General features: G+C 32.0%; 1 protein-coding gene across 1 annotated transcript; it reads left to right on the top strand.

Annotated features, from left to right (window-relative positions):
* The first annotated feature begins 344 nt into the window (after window positions 1-344).
* Window positions 345-1,865, top strand: LOC111990509 (uncharacterized). Its single transcript, XM_024022286.1, has one exon. The coding sequence runs from the start codon at window positions 345-347 to the stop codon at window positions 1,863-1,865; it is 1,521 nt and encodes a 506-aa protein (XP_023878054.1).
* Window positions 1,866-18,909: the final 17,044 nt, after the last annotated feature.

Raw genomic sequence — 18,909 nt, 5'->3', positions numbered from 1 at the left:
AGCAGGTTAATAGAGGTTCCAGACAAAGTCATTCTTCAAATAAGGGCATCTCCGACAAAGGATTTGGATGGTGCGAAGTGGAGTGGGGTCCGGTGTGGAAGAATATCTTCCTAATCACGCCGGAGAGTCGAAGAATAGGGAAAATTTCGTTGGATCATCCGACATAGGGACTAAGGGCCAATCCTTGGTGGAACTTCATAACAGACGTGCCTTTAATTTCTTGGAAGGAGTCCGAAGCCTTGAGCAAGCAGAGAAAGCCATCGGTGGTGCCTCACTTCGACGAATCCAAAGGATTGATCCAGGGGAGGAAGTTAGTGGACCAGAGGGGTATGGCTACGACAATAATGGGGAATCACCTAATGCTGATGCTAATTCAGATCCTCATCCCGGTGGAGAAGTGCGATGTTTTGATAAGTTGCAAGGAAGAAGTGATGGGAATACCAAAGTACTTGATGATATGGAAACCGGAATGGAAGCACTCAAAGGATTTGTTGAGGAGGCTGGGATGGAGCATGGTGGAAGCTGCAGCTATGAATCCTAGTCGTGTTGAGGTTCCAATGGGTCAGTTCGTGAAGATGAACATTCTAATGTGGAATTGCAGAGGTGCATTGAATTTGGATTTTAAGAGAAGGGTGTTTGAAATGGTTGTGAATCACCGTCCTTCGATAATGGTTATAACGGAGACTAGAGTAGGGGGCAGCAGAGCTGAGAAGATAATTGAGGCGCTTCCATTTGATGGCTTCATCACCACAGAAACTATTGGGTATGCGGGTGGACTATGGATCTTATGGAAAAGTGAAGATGCGGAAGTGAAGTTGTTATCAGCAACAGAACAAGAAATACATGCTACGGTTAAGGTATGTGCATCAAACCTTTCTTGGTTATTTACAGCAATTTATGCCAGTTCTCGTTTAGCTGGACGGAGAATTTTGTGGTCTAATATAGAAAAGGTAGGACAATTGCATGATCTCCCTTGGTTGATGATTGGGGATTTCAATGAAATACTTAGTGAGGAGGATAAATTTGGGGGGAACCATATTAATTTAAACAGGGCTCTTGAGTTCAAAGAATGTCTAGACTCATGCAATTTTGTTGATCTTGGGTTTGCTGGTCCTAAATATACTTGGACTAATAAAAGACAGATTTCGGATTTAATTTTGGAAAGATTGGATAGGTGCTTTGCTAATCCAATTTGGAGAATTATGTACCCTGAGCCGGTTGTTACTCATCTCCCTAGAACCTTCTCTGATCACCATCCTGTTTTGATTGAATTATGGAAGCCTAATGCTAATGGTCTAGAACAGCCCTTTAGATTTCAAACTATGTGGCTTCTTCATCCAGACTTTTATAGAATTGTTAGAGAAGCTTGGCCTGAAGGTGCTAATTTAACAATGGCTACTACTGAGTTTATGAGGAAGGCCAAGAAATGGAATTATGAGGCTTTTGGCAATCTTTTTGTGAAGAAGAAGAGGGTGTTAGCAAGGTTGAATGGTACTCAAAAGGAGTTGGCTGATTATCCTTCTGAGTCTCTTTTGAGCCTTGAGAATCAACTTATTGAAGAGTACTCCTCTATTTTGCTTCAGGAAGAGGAATTTTGGGCTCTCAAGTCCAAGATTAATGCTGCTGCCTTTGGGGATAGGAACACCTCGTATTTTCATATGAATACTGTGGTGAGGAGGCAAAGGAATAAAATAAGGTGTTTCAAAGATGGCATGGGCAAATGGATATTGGAGGAAGAGGCAGTGAAGGAGCATATTTTAAATGGATTTATGAAGCTTTATTCTACGGATTTGGTGATGTCCTATAGGGATTTCGCTGTTTCTGAATTCTCTGGTATGGTTCTCTCTAATGAAGATAGGAACTAGATAGGAAGCGAAGTTTCTAATGAAGATGTGAGGAATGGTTTGTGGGCTTTGAAGCCTTTTAAAGCTCCAGGGCCAGATGGTCTACATGCTGGCTTTTATCAATATTTTTGGCATGAGGTGGGGAACTCAGTATGTGAGGAGGTGAAGAATATTTTTAAGAATGGTATAGTTCTGGACCACCTTAATGATACGCTTGTGACATTAATTCCGAAATGTAAAAGCCCTGAATCTCTGAATAATTATAGACCGATTAGCCTTTGCAACTCGGTCTATAATATTGTTTCTAAGATTCTAGTGGAGAGGATCAGACCTCATCTTAACAAGCTTGTATCTCCTGTCCAAATAGCCTTTGTGCCTGGGAGGAGAGGATTAGATAATATAGTAGTTGCCCAAGAGCTTTTCTATGTTTTGGATAAGAAAAAAGGCAAGGAGGGTATATGGCCATAAAAGTTGATTTGGAAAAAGCGTATGATAGAATGGAATGGTGTTTTATACACAAAGTTCTTCATGCTTTCCATTTTCCTCAGAATCTTATTAAGGTGATAATGAGCTGTGTTACTTCCACCAAGGTGTCTATTTTGTTTAATGGAGGGAAGTTGGAGGCTTTTAAGCCTTCGAGAGGTCTTCGACAAGGAGATCCTTTATCGCCGTATCTTTTCATTTTGTGCATGGAGTACTTAGGCTACTTAATTGAGAGGAAGTGTATGGAGGGAGTTTGGAAGCCATTAAAAGCCTCAAGAGAAAATATAGGTATTTCCCATCTCTTTTTTGCGAATGATTTAATCCTTTTCGCCAAAGTTGATGAGGATGCTTGCGATGCTATCACGGAAGTGTTGGAAGAATTTTGTGAGAAGTCGGGTCAAAAGGTGAGTATGGAGAAGTCAAGAATTTACTTTTCCCAGAATGTGCAAGCTAAAATTAAGAGTAGAGTTTACTCAAGGTTGGGAATTCAAGCCACAGGGAATATTGGGAATTATCTTGGATTTCCAATCAAACATAAAGGGGTTCCAAGAAATAGAATGAATTTTATAGTTGAGAGAGTTATGGGTAAGCTGGCTGGTTGGAAGACTAATTTTCTATCCTTTGCTGGCAGATCGGTATTGGTGAAATCTGTCATGTCAACTATTCCGAATTATGTTATGCAGGCCGTTGCCATTCCTACTCACTTGTGTGATAAATTGGATAAAATTAATAAGGACTTTTTGTGGGGTTCAACGGGTGAAAAGAGGAAACTTCATTTGGTTGGGTGGAGCAAGATTAATAGGCCGAAGGAAGAGGGAGGCCTTGGAATTCAAGTAGCTAAATTTAAGAACTTGGCTCTATTAGCAAAGCTAAATTGGAGACTGAACCAGGATAAAGAAAGTCTATGGGCTAAGGTAATTCTTAAGAAGTATTGTTCAACGGAAAGAATGAGAGCTAGAGACCCAGATAAGTTGCCATGTTCTCCAAATTAGAGAGCTATTAAAGTTGGGTTTCAAACCTTTGCCAATGGTATTTGTTGGGGGGTTGGGAATGGTGAAAGAATTAATCTTTGGTCGAATAGTTGGATAAAGGGATGCTCATTGAGAGAACTGATTAAGGCCCTTTGACTCAAAGGGAATTTGATATGAAGTTGTTAGAATTGTTTCTTGATTCAGAGCAAGGGTGGAAGTGGGAAGCGTTATCCTTTGAGCTGCCGGTTAATATTAAAGATAGGATTAAAGCTATTCCAAGGCAGCTGGTTGGAAGAGGAGAAGATGTGATTATGTGGAAGCTTTCTAAGGATGGAGAGTTTACTACTAATTCTACCTATGCGTGGTTGAATGGATCTCAGAAAGAGGAAATGAATTTCAAAGGGCAGTGGATATGGAAGGTAGACATATTGCCAAAGATTATTAATTTCCTTTGGCTGTGTATGCATAACAGTCTACCTGTCAAAGCTGTTTTGGTTATGAGGGGGATAATACAGGAGAGTTGTTGCCCTTTGTGTAATAATTCTTCAGAAACTATTAGTCATTTGTTGAAAGATTGTGTGGTGGCAAAAGACTTCTGGTTTAAACTTAAGGTTCCCCATGATATGGTTAGCTCCTTTGCTGATATGGAAGTGTTTAACTGGCTGAAAGCTAACTGCCAAAGTAAGGTGTTACATGTCTCTACTGTGCTGTGGTCTTATGTTTTTTCTTTTGCAATTTGGAATTTGTGGAAACATAGAAATGGCATGGTGTTTAATAACAGCACCTTGAATAGAAGCTTACATAGTGTTAGTAAAAATCAAGCTTTGGAATATTACTACTGTGTAGGTAAGATGAAGAGTCAAAAGAATAAGGTGGTTTATAATGTTAGATGGGAAAAACCTCCCTTAGGATGGTGTAAATTAAATACTGATGGTACTTCCTATGGTAATCCGGGAAGGGCAGGAGGAGGGGGGGTTATAAGAGATAGTGAGGGTAGATGGTTGAAAGGTTTTGCTCGGTCTATTGGCTTCACAACCAATATCACTGTTGAGTTTTGGGCTTTAAGGGACGGCTTGATGCAGGCTCTTCAGATGGGGGTGCAGAATCTTGTGGTTGAGTTAGATGCTAAGGTGGTTGTTAAGCTGGTGCAGTCTCACTTTCCCTCTAATGCATATTATTCCTCCTTGTTGGCTGATTGTAGGTCGCTCCTGGGCAGGTTTTAGCACTACAGAGTTCAGCATGTTTTAAGGGAAGCAAATAGAGTTGCTGATGCTATGGCCAAGTTAGGATGTGTGATGCAAGAACATTTTGTATTTCGGGATAATTCCCCATCTGATGTAATTTCAGCTTTTGTATTTTCTGATACTATTGGGGAATCTGTTTGTAGGCTTGCTGCCTCTAACTTAGCCAATTTGGCTTAGTGTTTTTTAATAATATTTCCTATTAACCCAAAAAAAAAAAAAAATGAAATAAGCTTTTTTTTCAACTTGTCTCTCCAAAATAAGAGTTCTACATTAATTTGAGTATGAAAATACTCGCTTTTGAAAAAAATAATAAGTTTCACTATTTTAAAGAAAACTTGACTAAAAACATGAAAATCATGCCATATTAATTAATGCTAGCGTAAAATATGTGAGACTTGTTTCGTTTGCTTAGTTGAAAATTTTTGTGTAAAGATAATTTCTTTGCATTTTTTAGTATTTGGTAACATAAAAAAATGAGTTCAATGGAAATTATATTTGGTCTACATAACATGACTTATTTTATAGAAATTGCTTTCTTCTAAATTTTTTTGGAAAACAACTCTATCTCATTGCAAGCTAAATAAAGAAAGCTAGAAGATTATTTTCCAACTCATTTAAGATTACTACTAAACATAAGAAAATATAATAGTTTTATAGAAAATACTTTTTGAAAAATGACTCACAAATTATTATATGCTTATTTCCATAATTTTTATTATTTTTTTCTTACATAATATTTTTGTTTAAAAAGGTATAGTTTCCCAAATCATTTTTTTAATATAAATACCAAACTTTAAAAAATAAAATAAAATAAAATTATTATTATTATTATTATTAGATATAACCACCTCTACCTGAAATTTAAAATTTGTGTCTCAATTCTTTGTTTTTGATCGCCAAAAAAAAACCCTAACCTTAGCCCTAATTTCCATTTTTTGACTTCAATCAGTATTTGCAGAGATTCTCAAAGGCACTGAAGATGGTGTTGGCACAGTTAGGTACGAGCATATCACATGCTCTTCAACAAATAAGCATTGCAACGATAATCGACAAGAATGTTATCAACGAATTCCTTAACAAGGTCACTCGCACTCTCTTACAATCTGATGTGCAATTCAAGCTCGTCCGCAACATGTAGAGCAATATCAACAAGACTGTCAACCTCGATGAACTTGCCGCTAGTCACAAGTGCAAACTCATCCAACAAATACAAAGTTTTCTTTCTTTTATTTATTTTTTATTTTTTATAATTTGTGATGGATTCTATTTATTGTTATTGTTTGTGATTGTTATGATAGAAAAATTTACATGAGACTAAAAGTTTGGGCAAAACGGGGTAAAGGATGCGTATACTTAACGTCGTAAGGCATTAGACATTACTCGAAAATGACAAAACAATGTCTTTTCTCAATTTCTCCTGTGCCTTGAAGGAAAAAATAATTAAATAATATAAATTAAAAAAAAAAAAAAAAAAATAAAAAAAAAAAAAACTGCCTTGTAGGAAAATATAGAGCTGAATAGCATTGTTACATGCATGCAATATCATGCAGGGCATAAAGTTTGACTCTATATAAGAAATAGCAACTATTCTATTTGTTTGTTTAGAACACTGTACACTTATATTCATTTAATCTAATTAATTAACCAAGTAATTACTTTGGTTGATTTTTCAGATGCAGGTTAAATTCATGCAATCATAGTACTTAGTGCGGAAAAGTAAAGAAGACAGTAATATGATGACTTCGAAAAACCAATGAAACTAACAATTTCAAGATAAAAAATTTGGGGATGATTTAACCTAGCTATCTTCAAAGTAAACAAATTTACAATGATAGAATGGAAGTTTACAATAGATTTTTCCCTAAATCCAAAGTTACCTCTTGTAGTACTTACTCATACGACCACGTGCAACTCTGAATCCACAGACTCTTCTATCTGAATTGGCTGTGCACAAACACCCATGTTTATGACTTTGATCATCAGCAATTGTTGATCTTATATGCAGCAACTTCTACAACACTGGATCTTGAGTTTCTTCAAGGAATATTGCCAGTAGAAGATTTAAGAGAGAGCTCTAAGTACAAAAACCTTAGATCTACAATAGAAGACACAAGAAGCACTCTTCTCGCTCTAAAAACCACAGCTAGGGTTAGTTTATAATGTTCTTTAAATATTGTAGCAAGCAAATCACGATTTAGGCTTCAAACAAACAAGTTTAGGCTAATGGGCCGAACTTAGAATTCTGTAGAATCGCATCTCATTCGTATGAAGCTCAGTCTCGATCAGTCGAACTCTTCAAAATTTGAATTTTTCTTTTTGCAACTTGAATGTTCTTGTATTCTGACTTATAACACTTTGAGCAATGTCTAATAAATCCTATAAAATCTAAAATCTATATCTAGACAAATTTGTGTTCACAATTTGCCAATTATTCTAAACTTTAGAACCTAACATACTCAATAATTAAAAAGCTTCAGATTGTACACAACACAACCAAAATACAACCTACGAACAAACATTGAAGAGTACATATCTGATATCACTCCTACAAATAAGAAAAACCTGCTAAACATCACAACTCTTGAAAGGAATGTTTGATCTTATAATGCAAAATGCAAAATGTTCCTCTAGGGCTCTCACATGATCGACATAAACCACTAGATCTGGATGGGTCAGATGGCCATTTCTACTTCAACCATTTTTCATTGTTGAACGTCCAGTGGTTTTTGATAATTCTTTATAATAGATGAAAAATCTATGGAAAGGAATAAAAGTTGATATATTTTCTTCCCTTTTTTTCCTTTGTTCTTTTTTTTTTTTTTTTTTCTAATGAAAAGGAAAATTTTATTGTAGCACACTACAAAGACAAAACAGCCTCACCCCTAATAACAACTTCTGTCCTCACCCCTAATTAATAACAACTTCAAAACAGAAGGGACAACAGCCTAACTCAAAAGACTGCAGTTTATTAGGTAATCCTGGAATGGCTGGTAGTGTTGGAGGTATTTTGCGAAATAGTTCAGGATTATGGGTTTCTAGTTTCTCATTAAACTTGGGCATAGCTTCTAATTAATAATATGGCTAAGTTATGGGCTGTTTGTCAGGGTCTTTTGTTAGCATGGAATTTGAGTTTTAAATTTATTTATCTAGAGACTGATTCCATTACTGTTATTTCTTGGCTAACTAATGATGGTGTTCCATCACCGGATGTTGTTCCTTTAATTTCTGACTACAGGAATCTTATGATGTAAATATGAACCATCCATCTACTTCACATATATCATGAGATCAACGGATGTGCGGATGTGCTAGTTAAAAAGTGTCATCAACAACAGAACTTTTTGGAAGTTTACGATATATGCCCATCTTTTGTATATCCAACTTTTGTGTGGAATATGAAGCAACTCGGGACTTGTAGAATGTGTGCTTCTTTTGTTGTATAAACTCTTTATTATATTAATAATACTCCTTAAAAAAATATAAAAAATAAAAAACATTACAATGAAGAGACCACCGAGATAAGGAATGGGCAGCTTTATTAGCACCTCTAGGAATTCAACTAATTAACATATTATTTTTGGTTGATTTAATTAACTGCCGCATGCAAATCACATTTATGTTAACAATGCTATATTCGTGGCCAAAAAGTTTCTATGTTAACGAAGTAATTTTACCAAACTATCATATTCAAATTATTTTATGTTTACTTTTTTACTGCAATTAACATTTCATATTCAGTGTTTGGTAGAACTTCCCGAGAGATGAAGGTGGTTGCGGTTCCTTTCTGTCTGATCTTTCCAGAAGAGCAGACAATTGGCATAGTTAGACAAAATATTATTATATAAAAAAAGCTAAGAATTTTCAAGAATGCTAGCTTTATCAAACCTAATATATATATATAAGACAAAACATAAAATAAAATAAAATAAAATAAAAAAGCAAAAAGTATTTTACCTCTAGGTCATTAAAGTTATTAAACTATTCTAGGATATAATTATGAAATCATGAAATAAATAAATGAATATTCCACCACAACCTTTGAAATGGAAAACAAAATCAAAATAAAATAAGAATTTTTCTATAGTTGACTTCTGTTGCATGAAAGAGCAACTGCCTTATTATTGCTAGAATAATGCTAGAGACACAATTAATCTATAGTATCATAATTAATCTAGAAAAAACATCATAATTACAAATCTAATACCACCAAATAAGTTCAACTCTATCCTTGATTTGTGTTAATATTTTTAGTGTTTAGCTCTAACCGATCAAATTGACATATAGATAACAAATGACATTTCATTCAATACAAATACAAATTGACTTTCTGTTTAAAAAATAATAATATTAATAATAGGAAGAGTAATGCTGCTAGAGATAAAAAAAATTTACAAATTTTTTTTACAAATTGCTGATGTGGTGAGTGGTTATTAGTGATATTAATGGTGGGCCTAAATGGAAACCAATAAAAAACTTGCTACATCAACAGTTTGTAAAAATATTGTAAAATAGTTTGTAACTATAGCATTACTCTAATAAGAAAATCAACTTTGTTTTAGATACATATGAAAAATAACTTGTTCTTTTTTTTTTTTTTTTAAATAGAAGAAACATATGAAAAATAACTTAAAGGCTAAGGAAATGATCAAATAGACCTAGAAATGTACAAAGTACTACCTCTTCTTTCTTTTTCTTTTTCTTTTTCTTTTTCTAAACTAAAAAGTGGGTCTACCTTTAATAGACCGCACAACAAATATATCTTACTTGAAAATGCTTTGTTTTTTCTCCCTTTTTTTTGGGATAATTTAATAGATGAGTCCCTTTTCATAAGACAAAAAATAGTTGAACCTAGATGTTATAAAAACATCAAGAGGTGTCAACCAATTAAACTATAAGACTTTTGGCTAAAGAGTCTAATATGATCATCTTTATTAATTAATAAATTTTATATTTCAAATGAAATCTTACAAATTTAAAAATGTATTCAATATTATATACTTTAAAATAATAAGACTATACAATGAAAAACAAGAAATAAAATCTTAACCTTGAAATGAATATATTGTATGCCCCTTCCATATTTTGAAACATCGATCTCAACTCCTCACAGATCTAAGTGATGTTGTTGCAACATCGTGCAGCAATATGGATTTTAACAAAAAAAGTCAACAATGTTTAGGTTTTATATTATATATATAGAATCATAGATTGATTAAGCGTAGGCTGTTATAAGTTATGACTAATAGTTCCTAGTCAAGAGAGGTGGACCAAGCAAAGCGAAGAACAAAATTTGTTAAATACAAACATCTTTTAATACCAAGCTGTTATTGAATAAGAAAAAAAGGACAAGAAGTGAAATATTGCAGTTACATGCTTTCCTATTCTTTTATTCTATTCTTGTCTTTAATTTCTTTGCTTTTTTTTTTTTTTTTCCTCTCAAACTAAAATTAAATTCATTAATCAACAGTAAAAGCTATAAATATATGAACCCATCAGGATGACACGAGTAGTTAAAATCCCTCTGAGTTAGGCAGTTAGCCTTAGAATAAACGGACCCAAAATTTTGTTTAAAATCTTTTATATTATTATTTTCACGGTAGTAGAACGAAAACCAACATTAAAAAATAAAATTTATAAGTTGCTTTAAAAAAAAAAAAAAAAAAGTCCATGAAACAATATGCAAAAATGAAATATAATAAGAATTAGGAGAATCTTAAAATTCGTGAATAGTGTGCGTGTATATATATATGTATATATGTATGTATATAATAAACAATTATGTGCAAGATCATTGACGTTGAAATAAAATTAAAAAAATAATAATAAACATGGTCCTTTCTGTTCTCCATGATCCAAACAGATCACGACAATGAGTTCATAGTCCTTTCTGTTCCTCTCAGTCTCTACCTTCAATTTTTGGACAAATTTTCAAAGTTGGTGTTTGATTCTTTTTAGTTTGGATTTGTACTTTTCCCCTATTCCAAGTGAGTACACCTTTAAAATATAATATTTATAATAATAAAAAAAGTGATTCAACTTTTTCTATTTTATTATTTAGTTAATATGGGATCAATTATTATATTTTTTGTCATCTAAATTTGTAGACTTTTTGTGAGATTTGAGTAAGCTTTTAATTTTCTAATGGACTAATTATCGCCCATTTACAATGTACTTTTGATATTGATGGTTAACCTTAGATGTAATCATGCATGTAAATCTTATTCTGAATTAGAATTTTTGTGTATTAATAATTATTTTTTAACCATATATATATATATTTGGTCTCCTTACCTTTTCAAATTAAATTGTGCAGGTTAGAAGTTAGTACGTAGTTGATTATTGTGTAATTTGCATATAGTGTACTGAGTAATTCACAAATGAGTCTTATTTGGATTAAATGTGTTTTGGTAATAGCTTGCAATGATTTTGAAAAGTTTCTTCATTAAATTTGTTATCTATTGATTTTTCTAGGTCATTGACAATGTTTTTTGTGAATGTATCTTTGAGTGATTATCTTCTTTGGTTTCTCAATCCTAATAAAATAGTGTGAAGAAATACTTGAACCGAACTTTTCATAATTTGTTATTAACAGCTTTGGAAATCCGAATAGATTTACATGATACAAAAATAGACCCTTTAACGTCTTGTGTAAGTTTTCAAATTATCTTTAAAAAAATACTAAATATAATAATTTTTATGCTAAAATAATATAAAGGAAAACTGATACCCTTATGTCCCTTTCTTCTTGTAAAAATAAAATAAAAATAAAAAATCTCTACCCCTAATTGAATAATTGCAAAGAACACCCATGTAAAGTTTAACACTATATATAAGAAATAGCAACCATTCAATAATTAAAAGGCTTTAAATTGTACATAATACAACCACAAAACAAGCTGCAAAACCTTGAAGAGTACACATCCCATATCACTGATCCTGAAAATAGGAAAATTAAACCTGCTATATATATATATACATCACAATACTACTATTCCCAACAAATATTGAGACTTTATTCTAGCTGAAAGAAATGTTTGAAAAGCATCTTATTGTTACTTGCAGGTGCAGAAGTAGATACCATTACTATTAGCCTCTAATTATCTCCAAGCAAGATGCTAATTATGACAATTATATGGACGCAGTACTCCATGACAACGGCAAGCGAAATTATTAGAACGATCAGTTGTGCATGTTCCTCCAGAGTTCTCACATGATCGACATAAACCACTAGAAGGGCTAGATGGCCATTTCAACTTCAACCCATTTTTCATTGTTGAAACTTCAGCTGCTGCTTCTGTAATTATCGGGATGTTCGCAACAAATTTGCCATCGAACTCTGAGATCTCTCCCACTCCCACCTTTTTCATGAATGAGAGTTTATCACCGTTCTGAACACATTTTATAAAACCATTAATTTTTTTTTAATCAATAGAATTAACTGATATTATATATATATATATATAATAATAGGTGAAACTAAGAGAAACTCAAATTAGAATTCTAAATTAGAATTCTCATTTTATGTCACGTGTCTATATTTATGTGGGGATCACACCATAATTATCCTTCTACTTGTTCAATTAGAATCTGAAATTGAAGTTCAATTTTGCTCGATGTGGCTAAATGTATATGGGCATATTCTCATTAAAATCACTCTTCTTAATTGAATTCTCAGTTTTGTCCCACGTGTCTCATATAAGTTTTTGAATTTTTATGCTAAACGAATTATTGTATCAATTAAGTTTTCTTAATTTTATTGCTAAATGTGAAAATCAAAGAGACTACAATAAGAAATTTGCTTGTGTACAACACATTCTGCCATTAGGATGGCGACACATGACTATTTTTATAGGGATAAAATGCACTGAGTTTACTATTCAGTTAAAAAAAAAAAAAAAAAAAAAAGGAGAGAGAATGAGATAAGGTCCATAAGGTAGAGAGAGAGAGAGAGAAATTTGAATTGCACCACCATCAGGCTGGCCTTCTGTCAAAGCTCTGGTTAAGACGTGGAAACAATTGAAACTCTGGTGGTGAGGACTTCTCTCTAAGAATGGGTATTCTCTTTACTGTAGAAACAAGTTTCACGAAAGCTATTATTGAGAGTGATTCTCTACAGGTAGTTACAGGCTTACAGCTCTTTGGAATCCTACAGAGAATTCATCCTTACTGGGCCATGTCAATGAAGATGCTAGGTAGGTTGCAATGTCAAGGACTCAAGCGTGAAGCAAACCAAGCAGTTCATATATTGGCCCAAAAGGCCTTAATACCCAGTTCTTAAAATGTTTGGTTAGAGGCAACCCGCTTATCTATTGTAGACGTTGTTCAAAAGGATTTGATGTAATTGGTTTTCAGTTTCATTTTTCAATGCAAGAAATTTCTAATTCTCAACAAAAAAATAATAATAATAAAAGGAGAAGATAAGTCTAATGTCTATCAAAATTTTATATTTATATTACGAGGGCAAAGTTTGGGTCCAATGTGGCCACTTTGTTCCAATCAAATGCCATTTTGTCTTATTCTAACTATTTGCCTGCAGGACCATAATTCATCCTGATGGCAAGGTTAGCATAATTCAATTCTAATATGTCCCATATTGGTTTGCTAAATTATAATTGTAGAGCCACTTCTTTTAGCTTTCGTAGGATGTTTCTGTTTATCTTGTTTAGATATTTTCAAACTCTAGAGTGTGATAGATATAATTCTTTCAGACAAGGGATTTGCTTCTCAAAGTTCCTATACTTCTCTAAATAGTTCATTTTTAGCGTGTTTAAATTAGGATTTTGTTAATTTGTTAGAAGTATGTATATATATAAAGTTGAAGTACAATTTTAGAATTCAAATTGAATAAAAATTAGTTGTAGTGTAATTTCGTGCCACGTGTCTAATCTAATTTTTATTTTTAAAAAATTTTAGTGTCAAGTGATCCCTATTTGTAATGTTTTCATTTCGTGCATAAGCACGAGTTACATACTAGTTATTTATAGAAAGAAGTGCAACATTAAAAAAAAAAAGTTTGTTAATATTAGAGCATGCATATGTTTGGTTGGATTAGATTTAGGATATTTTTCAACCCAATTCGATGCCTTAGAATTGAAAAAACCCTAATAAACTCAACCCTATTAATCCTAGAAAACAACTCATAAATACCAAGTTAGGATGAGTAGAGGTAATCTTGTTAAAAGCGTAATAAAAAAAATAAAAAAAATAAAAAATAAAAAATAAAAAAAGAGAAATGATATGTGTACAACTAACTAAAAAAATACTCAACAAAATAAATGAGTTTTTATTCAACTAACTAAACTTATTTTTAGATAAATGATGAAATTTACACAAATAAATATAATATATATTCTAACTCTATCAAAATTAAATTAAAAATGTTAAAATAAACCAAATAACAAATTGACATTAATCTCTAAATTCAAAGATAAATAAGTAGATTTCAAATAAATAATTTTACAACTATAGAATAAATTACTTATTGAAAATGTTACTAATCTTTATCCAAAAAAATTCAAGGTTTTCCATTTTATAAATCTAGTCCAACCAATCAATTCATGAAAAAGACAATTTTACTTAATGATATTCAAGAATGACAGTATAATTAGTGTAGTTGATTGATTCTTACCCAGTGATTAAAAGGATGGAGGGTTCGGTTTCCGTACAGGACGAAAAAGTCAAACTCTCCAGTCCAATGCTTAAGCTGTTGATTTTGCTGCCTATATGGGTGGTCGATAATGAAAACGTTGCCGCAGTCGAAAGTAGGAGAATAAGTGGCGTTGCTTGGTATTACAGAAGTGGCATCACCAGAGGTGAAGGGGAGGCTTATAGTCATAATTAATAAAACATACGAAAGGAGGAGAGTCGTATACTTCGACATGTCTCTGGGTCCTATTGAATGTGACCGATTCAACTGTAAGAGAGAAGAAATCAAATAAGCTTTAACGAATATATCCACGCATGTCATGTGTCAAAACCAAGCATATATTATATATACATACGCATGAAGTAACTGCACTGATACTCATATACTTAATTGGTTAATTCCAGAAATAGCACAAACACGACTTTGGACTGGTGGTAGGTAACGAATCTTAGTACTACAAACATTGTTTAGAGCTAAAAAAATCATCAAATATTATTTATAATTATACCAAAATTTTTAATTAGGATTTAGGACACAACCCAATTATCAGTTCATCACTTAAAAGGTTTTTGGGCATATGCGTCTGTGAATTAAAGTTTTGAAGCCATGGCCCCCTGCTACTCTGGTGGCTCCGCCACTGAGGCTTTGCTCAATCCGCCGGGACTAAATCAGGAAGAATACCAATTAAGTCACCCTCAACCAGATTTAGACCAACCCAACTCCGACATGTCGTCGTGTGCTGTGTAAGGGGCCGTGTATGGCCAAACTGCCAATCATTTAAAGCTATTGCTCTATTAATCAAATTCCACACTCAGAAGTCAGAACTATGCAACCCAAATTCCATTCATGCACTCAAAAAATAAGCAACAGAGTTGCACCACGCTGTGGCCAAAGTACTCTGATTAACAGTTGAACGGCATCAAAAATCACAATCAAAACAAAAAACACAAAGCAATACATATAGATTGGAAACTGAAAATCTCAGAGGTATATAAGAATAAGAGCTACGATGATCTGAGAAATCGACAAAAATTAGAAACAGAAACAAAAATGGCCCATCTCTGATTAACACCGAAACTTTATTTTCTAAAGAGAAATAAACAAAGAAAACAAAGAAGAGATCGATGGCTCACGGTTTCTAGCTTCTTTGCCAATGAAGAAGAATCGCTTATTGGTTCATGAATTTAAAGACAATTGCGTGAGATGCTAGCTGTCTCTCTCATAATATGTATAGGACGATATCAAAAATAATAATAATCTGACTTTTGCTGTAAGGGCCAGGCATGAAAATCACCTACCCCATTACTTGTGTCCTTGGCTAGCTTCCCTTCTTTTCCATAATTTCCATATCGTGCGTGGCGGTACATAGACATAGTGGATTGAACAGGTTTTATTTGATGTTTTTCCTGAATGGAATCGACCCAAACATATGTTTTAACATTTAAAATTTTTTAACCCAACCCTAACATTAAAAACCAACCAGACCTATATCACTTGCAAAATTTGGATTGGGTCGTTTTTTTGAGTTTAACTAAAATAATTGGATTTTTTATTAAACTATTTAAGCCAATTATTCAATAAATGATTCTCATTTAAACAATTGATTTTAATTTTCAATTTTATCAAAACTAAATCTATAAATACCAAAACAAATAAAATTAACAAAATTAAATTATGTTTGAAAATACAAAAAGTATATATATATATATATATATGGAGAAACACGATTTCTTGGTTGGGCGAGGGCTAAACTGAGACGAGCCCTTCCTTATTAGCTAACAAATATCAAGAATAGATGTTACTGTTGACTATACAATTAAAAAGAAAAGAAAATATTATTCCAGCATGAAAATTTTGGCCACTCTAATTTATAGTGGCTTTATTGGATGATAATAGAGTTAGAACCTACAATATTACCAATAAATAAATTATAAAAAAAATCTTTTACTCACTCAATAAAATAATAGAAAAGAACAGAAATTTTCAATATATATATATATATATTTGCATTGTGGCCAATAACAAAAGAAAAGGAGCCCTTCCTTATTAGCTAAAAAAATATCAAATATATATGCTACCGTTGACTGTTTAAAAGATAACAAACTATACAATTAAAAAAAAAAAAAAATTTATTCCAGCCTGAAAATTTTGGCCACTCTAATCCACAGTGGCTTTATTGGATGATAATAAAACTTAGAGTTGAACTAATTAGCACTTACAATATTACCAATAAATCAAAACAAATCTTTTTACCCACTCATTAAAAAAATGGAAAAGAAGGGAAATTTTCAAATGTTTTGGCGTTGTGGCCAATAACAAATGAATCATGAATGTCTTTGATGGAAGCATTTTCAAATCCAGAGATTGAAGTTGAACGTCAGAGGAAGTCGCGTAATGCATGCTCAAAGCTGCAGGTTGAGATCGTAAACTAAACAATTAACTACCCAATTAAATTACTAGTTAACGTTAATTTCTAGAATCCTTTGTTTAAGGAACATTTTAGTAAAATACACTTAAAAAAATACAATAATAGTATAATAATGATATACTTACCCAGATGGATTGTACAATACTATATATATATATATATATAACTAAAAGAAAATCCAATTAAATTTTAATCTGGAATTCAATTAGAGTCTAATTTTGCATCACGCGTTTCATCTAATCTAAATTTTTAAATTTTTGTACTAAGTTAGTTAATTCAATGTAAAAATTGAAATTCAATTAGAGTTTAATTTTACGTCATATGTCTCATCTAATATAAGTTTTTTAATTTTTGTACCAAATGGATTAATTCAATATAGAAAACGAGGAGTTCAATATAAATAAATCATAAAAACCTAATTGTGTGTGTATATATATATATATAACCAATGCTTAGAGATAATTTAATTAGATTCAAAATTGATTTTTTTTTATTAGCTTACCATACAAATTAAATTGTTTAGATTTTTGCTATTATTTTTTTTTTTTTGGGAACTAATGAGCATTTTTTTATACTATTTTTATTTATATATTTTGTATGCCAGGATCTTGAATGTAACAAATTCTAATTGAACTAAATGATTTCATGCACTTATCCTCATTCAATTTAGAAATTACTATTAGACCAATTTATTCTTTTAATTTTGTGTTATATTTAGTAGAATTTCACAGATAATGATTTCGAATTGATATTGTATATGTACGTAGTATCCAATAGCTAGTAATTTTCAAAATTATATACATAATAGCAGTGTAATGGGAAACTTGGCATAACCAATATCATGAAAATTACAAGGAAAAACTATTTTAGTACCTCCAAATATCTTAGTCGAACTAATATCCTATATATTTTATAACTCATGCTAACATCAATAGCACTATTACGATTTATTATTACCATGCATAAGCACAAGTTACATACTAGTAATATAATAATGATAACTGCATTGTTTGTATAATGTAGAGAATATTTGTTGGTTAAAATTTGGAATGAGTTGGATGGTTAAACTAATTTTGTTTTTCAAATGGAAGAAATTTCAATTTGGGTTTACGTGAATTGTAAAAATAGTTGAAATTGAATGTGTGATTAATTTACTGGTATTTTGTCATGTAACGTCCCCAAATAAGACCAAAATGCAAGAGCAAACAATGTAGATTACAATCTGCAACTTGCATCTATTATATGTGCTAATCTAATTTCTTAGTTTTGTAATTAGAGATGTATATATATTTAGATATTATGTGCTAGTGCTACCACGTGTATACAAGGGCGGTACAAATTATGAAATACATGATCATTAAGACAATGGGTCAATGAAGAAAATTATTACTGTATTAGATTTTAAAGCAGTTGTCATTTTTTGTAATCCTCGAACAAGAAGACAAAAAGTGAAAATTTCATTTATAGAAGCCTCTTTCATCACTTACCAAAAGAAAGCGACCTCTTATTTCTTTTTTCTTTTTTAAAAAAGAAAAAGAAATAAGAGGTCGCTTTCTTAATTTCTTTCTTTTTTTTCCATTTTTTTAATAAACTAAACAAAGTTTTTCTCTCCCTTTTTTTTTAACTGTCGGGACTCGGGGGAGATAATAGATTGAAGCCTAATTAATAATCTAAGCAGTGAAATAGATTGAAGCCTTATTAATCTAAGGCTTCAATCTATTTCACACATCAAACAAACCAAAAAAACAAAGAACTAACACTTAAACTAATTCAATCAAGACCAATGCATTATAAATTTATTAAACAGAACTAACAACAAAATTTGAAACAAAGCTGAAATAAATTAGATTAAATCAAGTAACAAGATTACAACCAAGAACTAACCAGCATGAACGCTTTACAAAAACCTTATGGACCAGAAGAAAATCTCATAAGGAACTAAATTACAAGGTCTCTTCAGAGTAATTAAGTTCTACTTGTCAAAAGTGGTGTACACGAAGGTCGTCAAAATTTCATAGAGTACTTGTTTTGAAGGCCATGAAGGCCGTCGAGATTTCATTTTTTACGGTGTAAGTTTCGAAGGTTATCAAGGGTCGGTTAGACTTTTAAATAATTTTTCTCAAAGTTTTTTAATACCTTTTTCAAGGATTTTGACCCTTGAAAATAGCCAATTTTGTTGTAGTGTGTATTCTCTTTAGAATGGGTCCTTTATTTTATTCTTAAGGTTCCATAATTGCTAAAACTTGTTCCTTCCTCATGTCTCTTTTTCTTTGGTTTGAAAGAAAACTTGTCA

The sequence above is a fragment of the Quercus suber genome, unplaced genomic scaffold (assembly GCF_002906115.3).
Source record: "Quercus suber isolate HL8 unplaced genomic scaffold, Cork oak 2.0 scaffold_32, whole genome shotgun sequence".
Lineage (NCBI taxonomy): Eukaryota > Viridiplantae > Streptophyta > Magnoliopsida > Fagales > Fagaceae > Quercus > Quercus suber.
The sequence above is the reverse complement of the archived record's forward strand: the minus strand, read 5'-3'. Positions and strand labels throughout refer to the sequence as shown.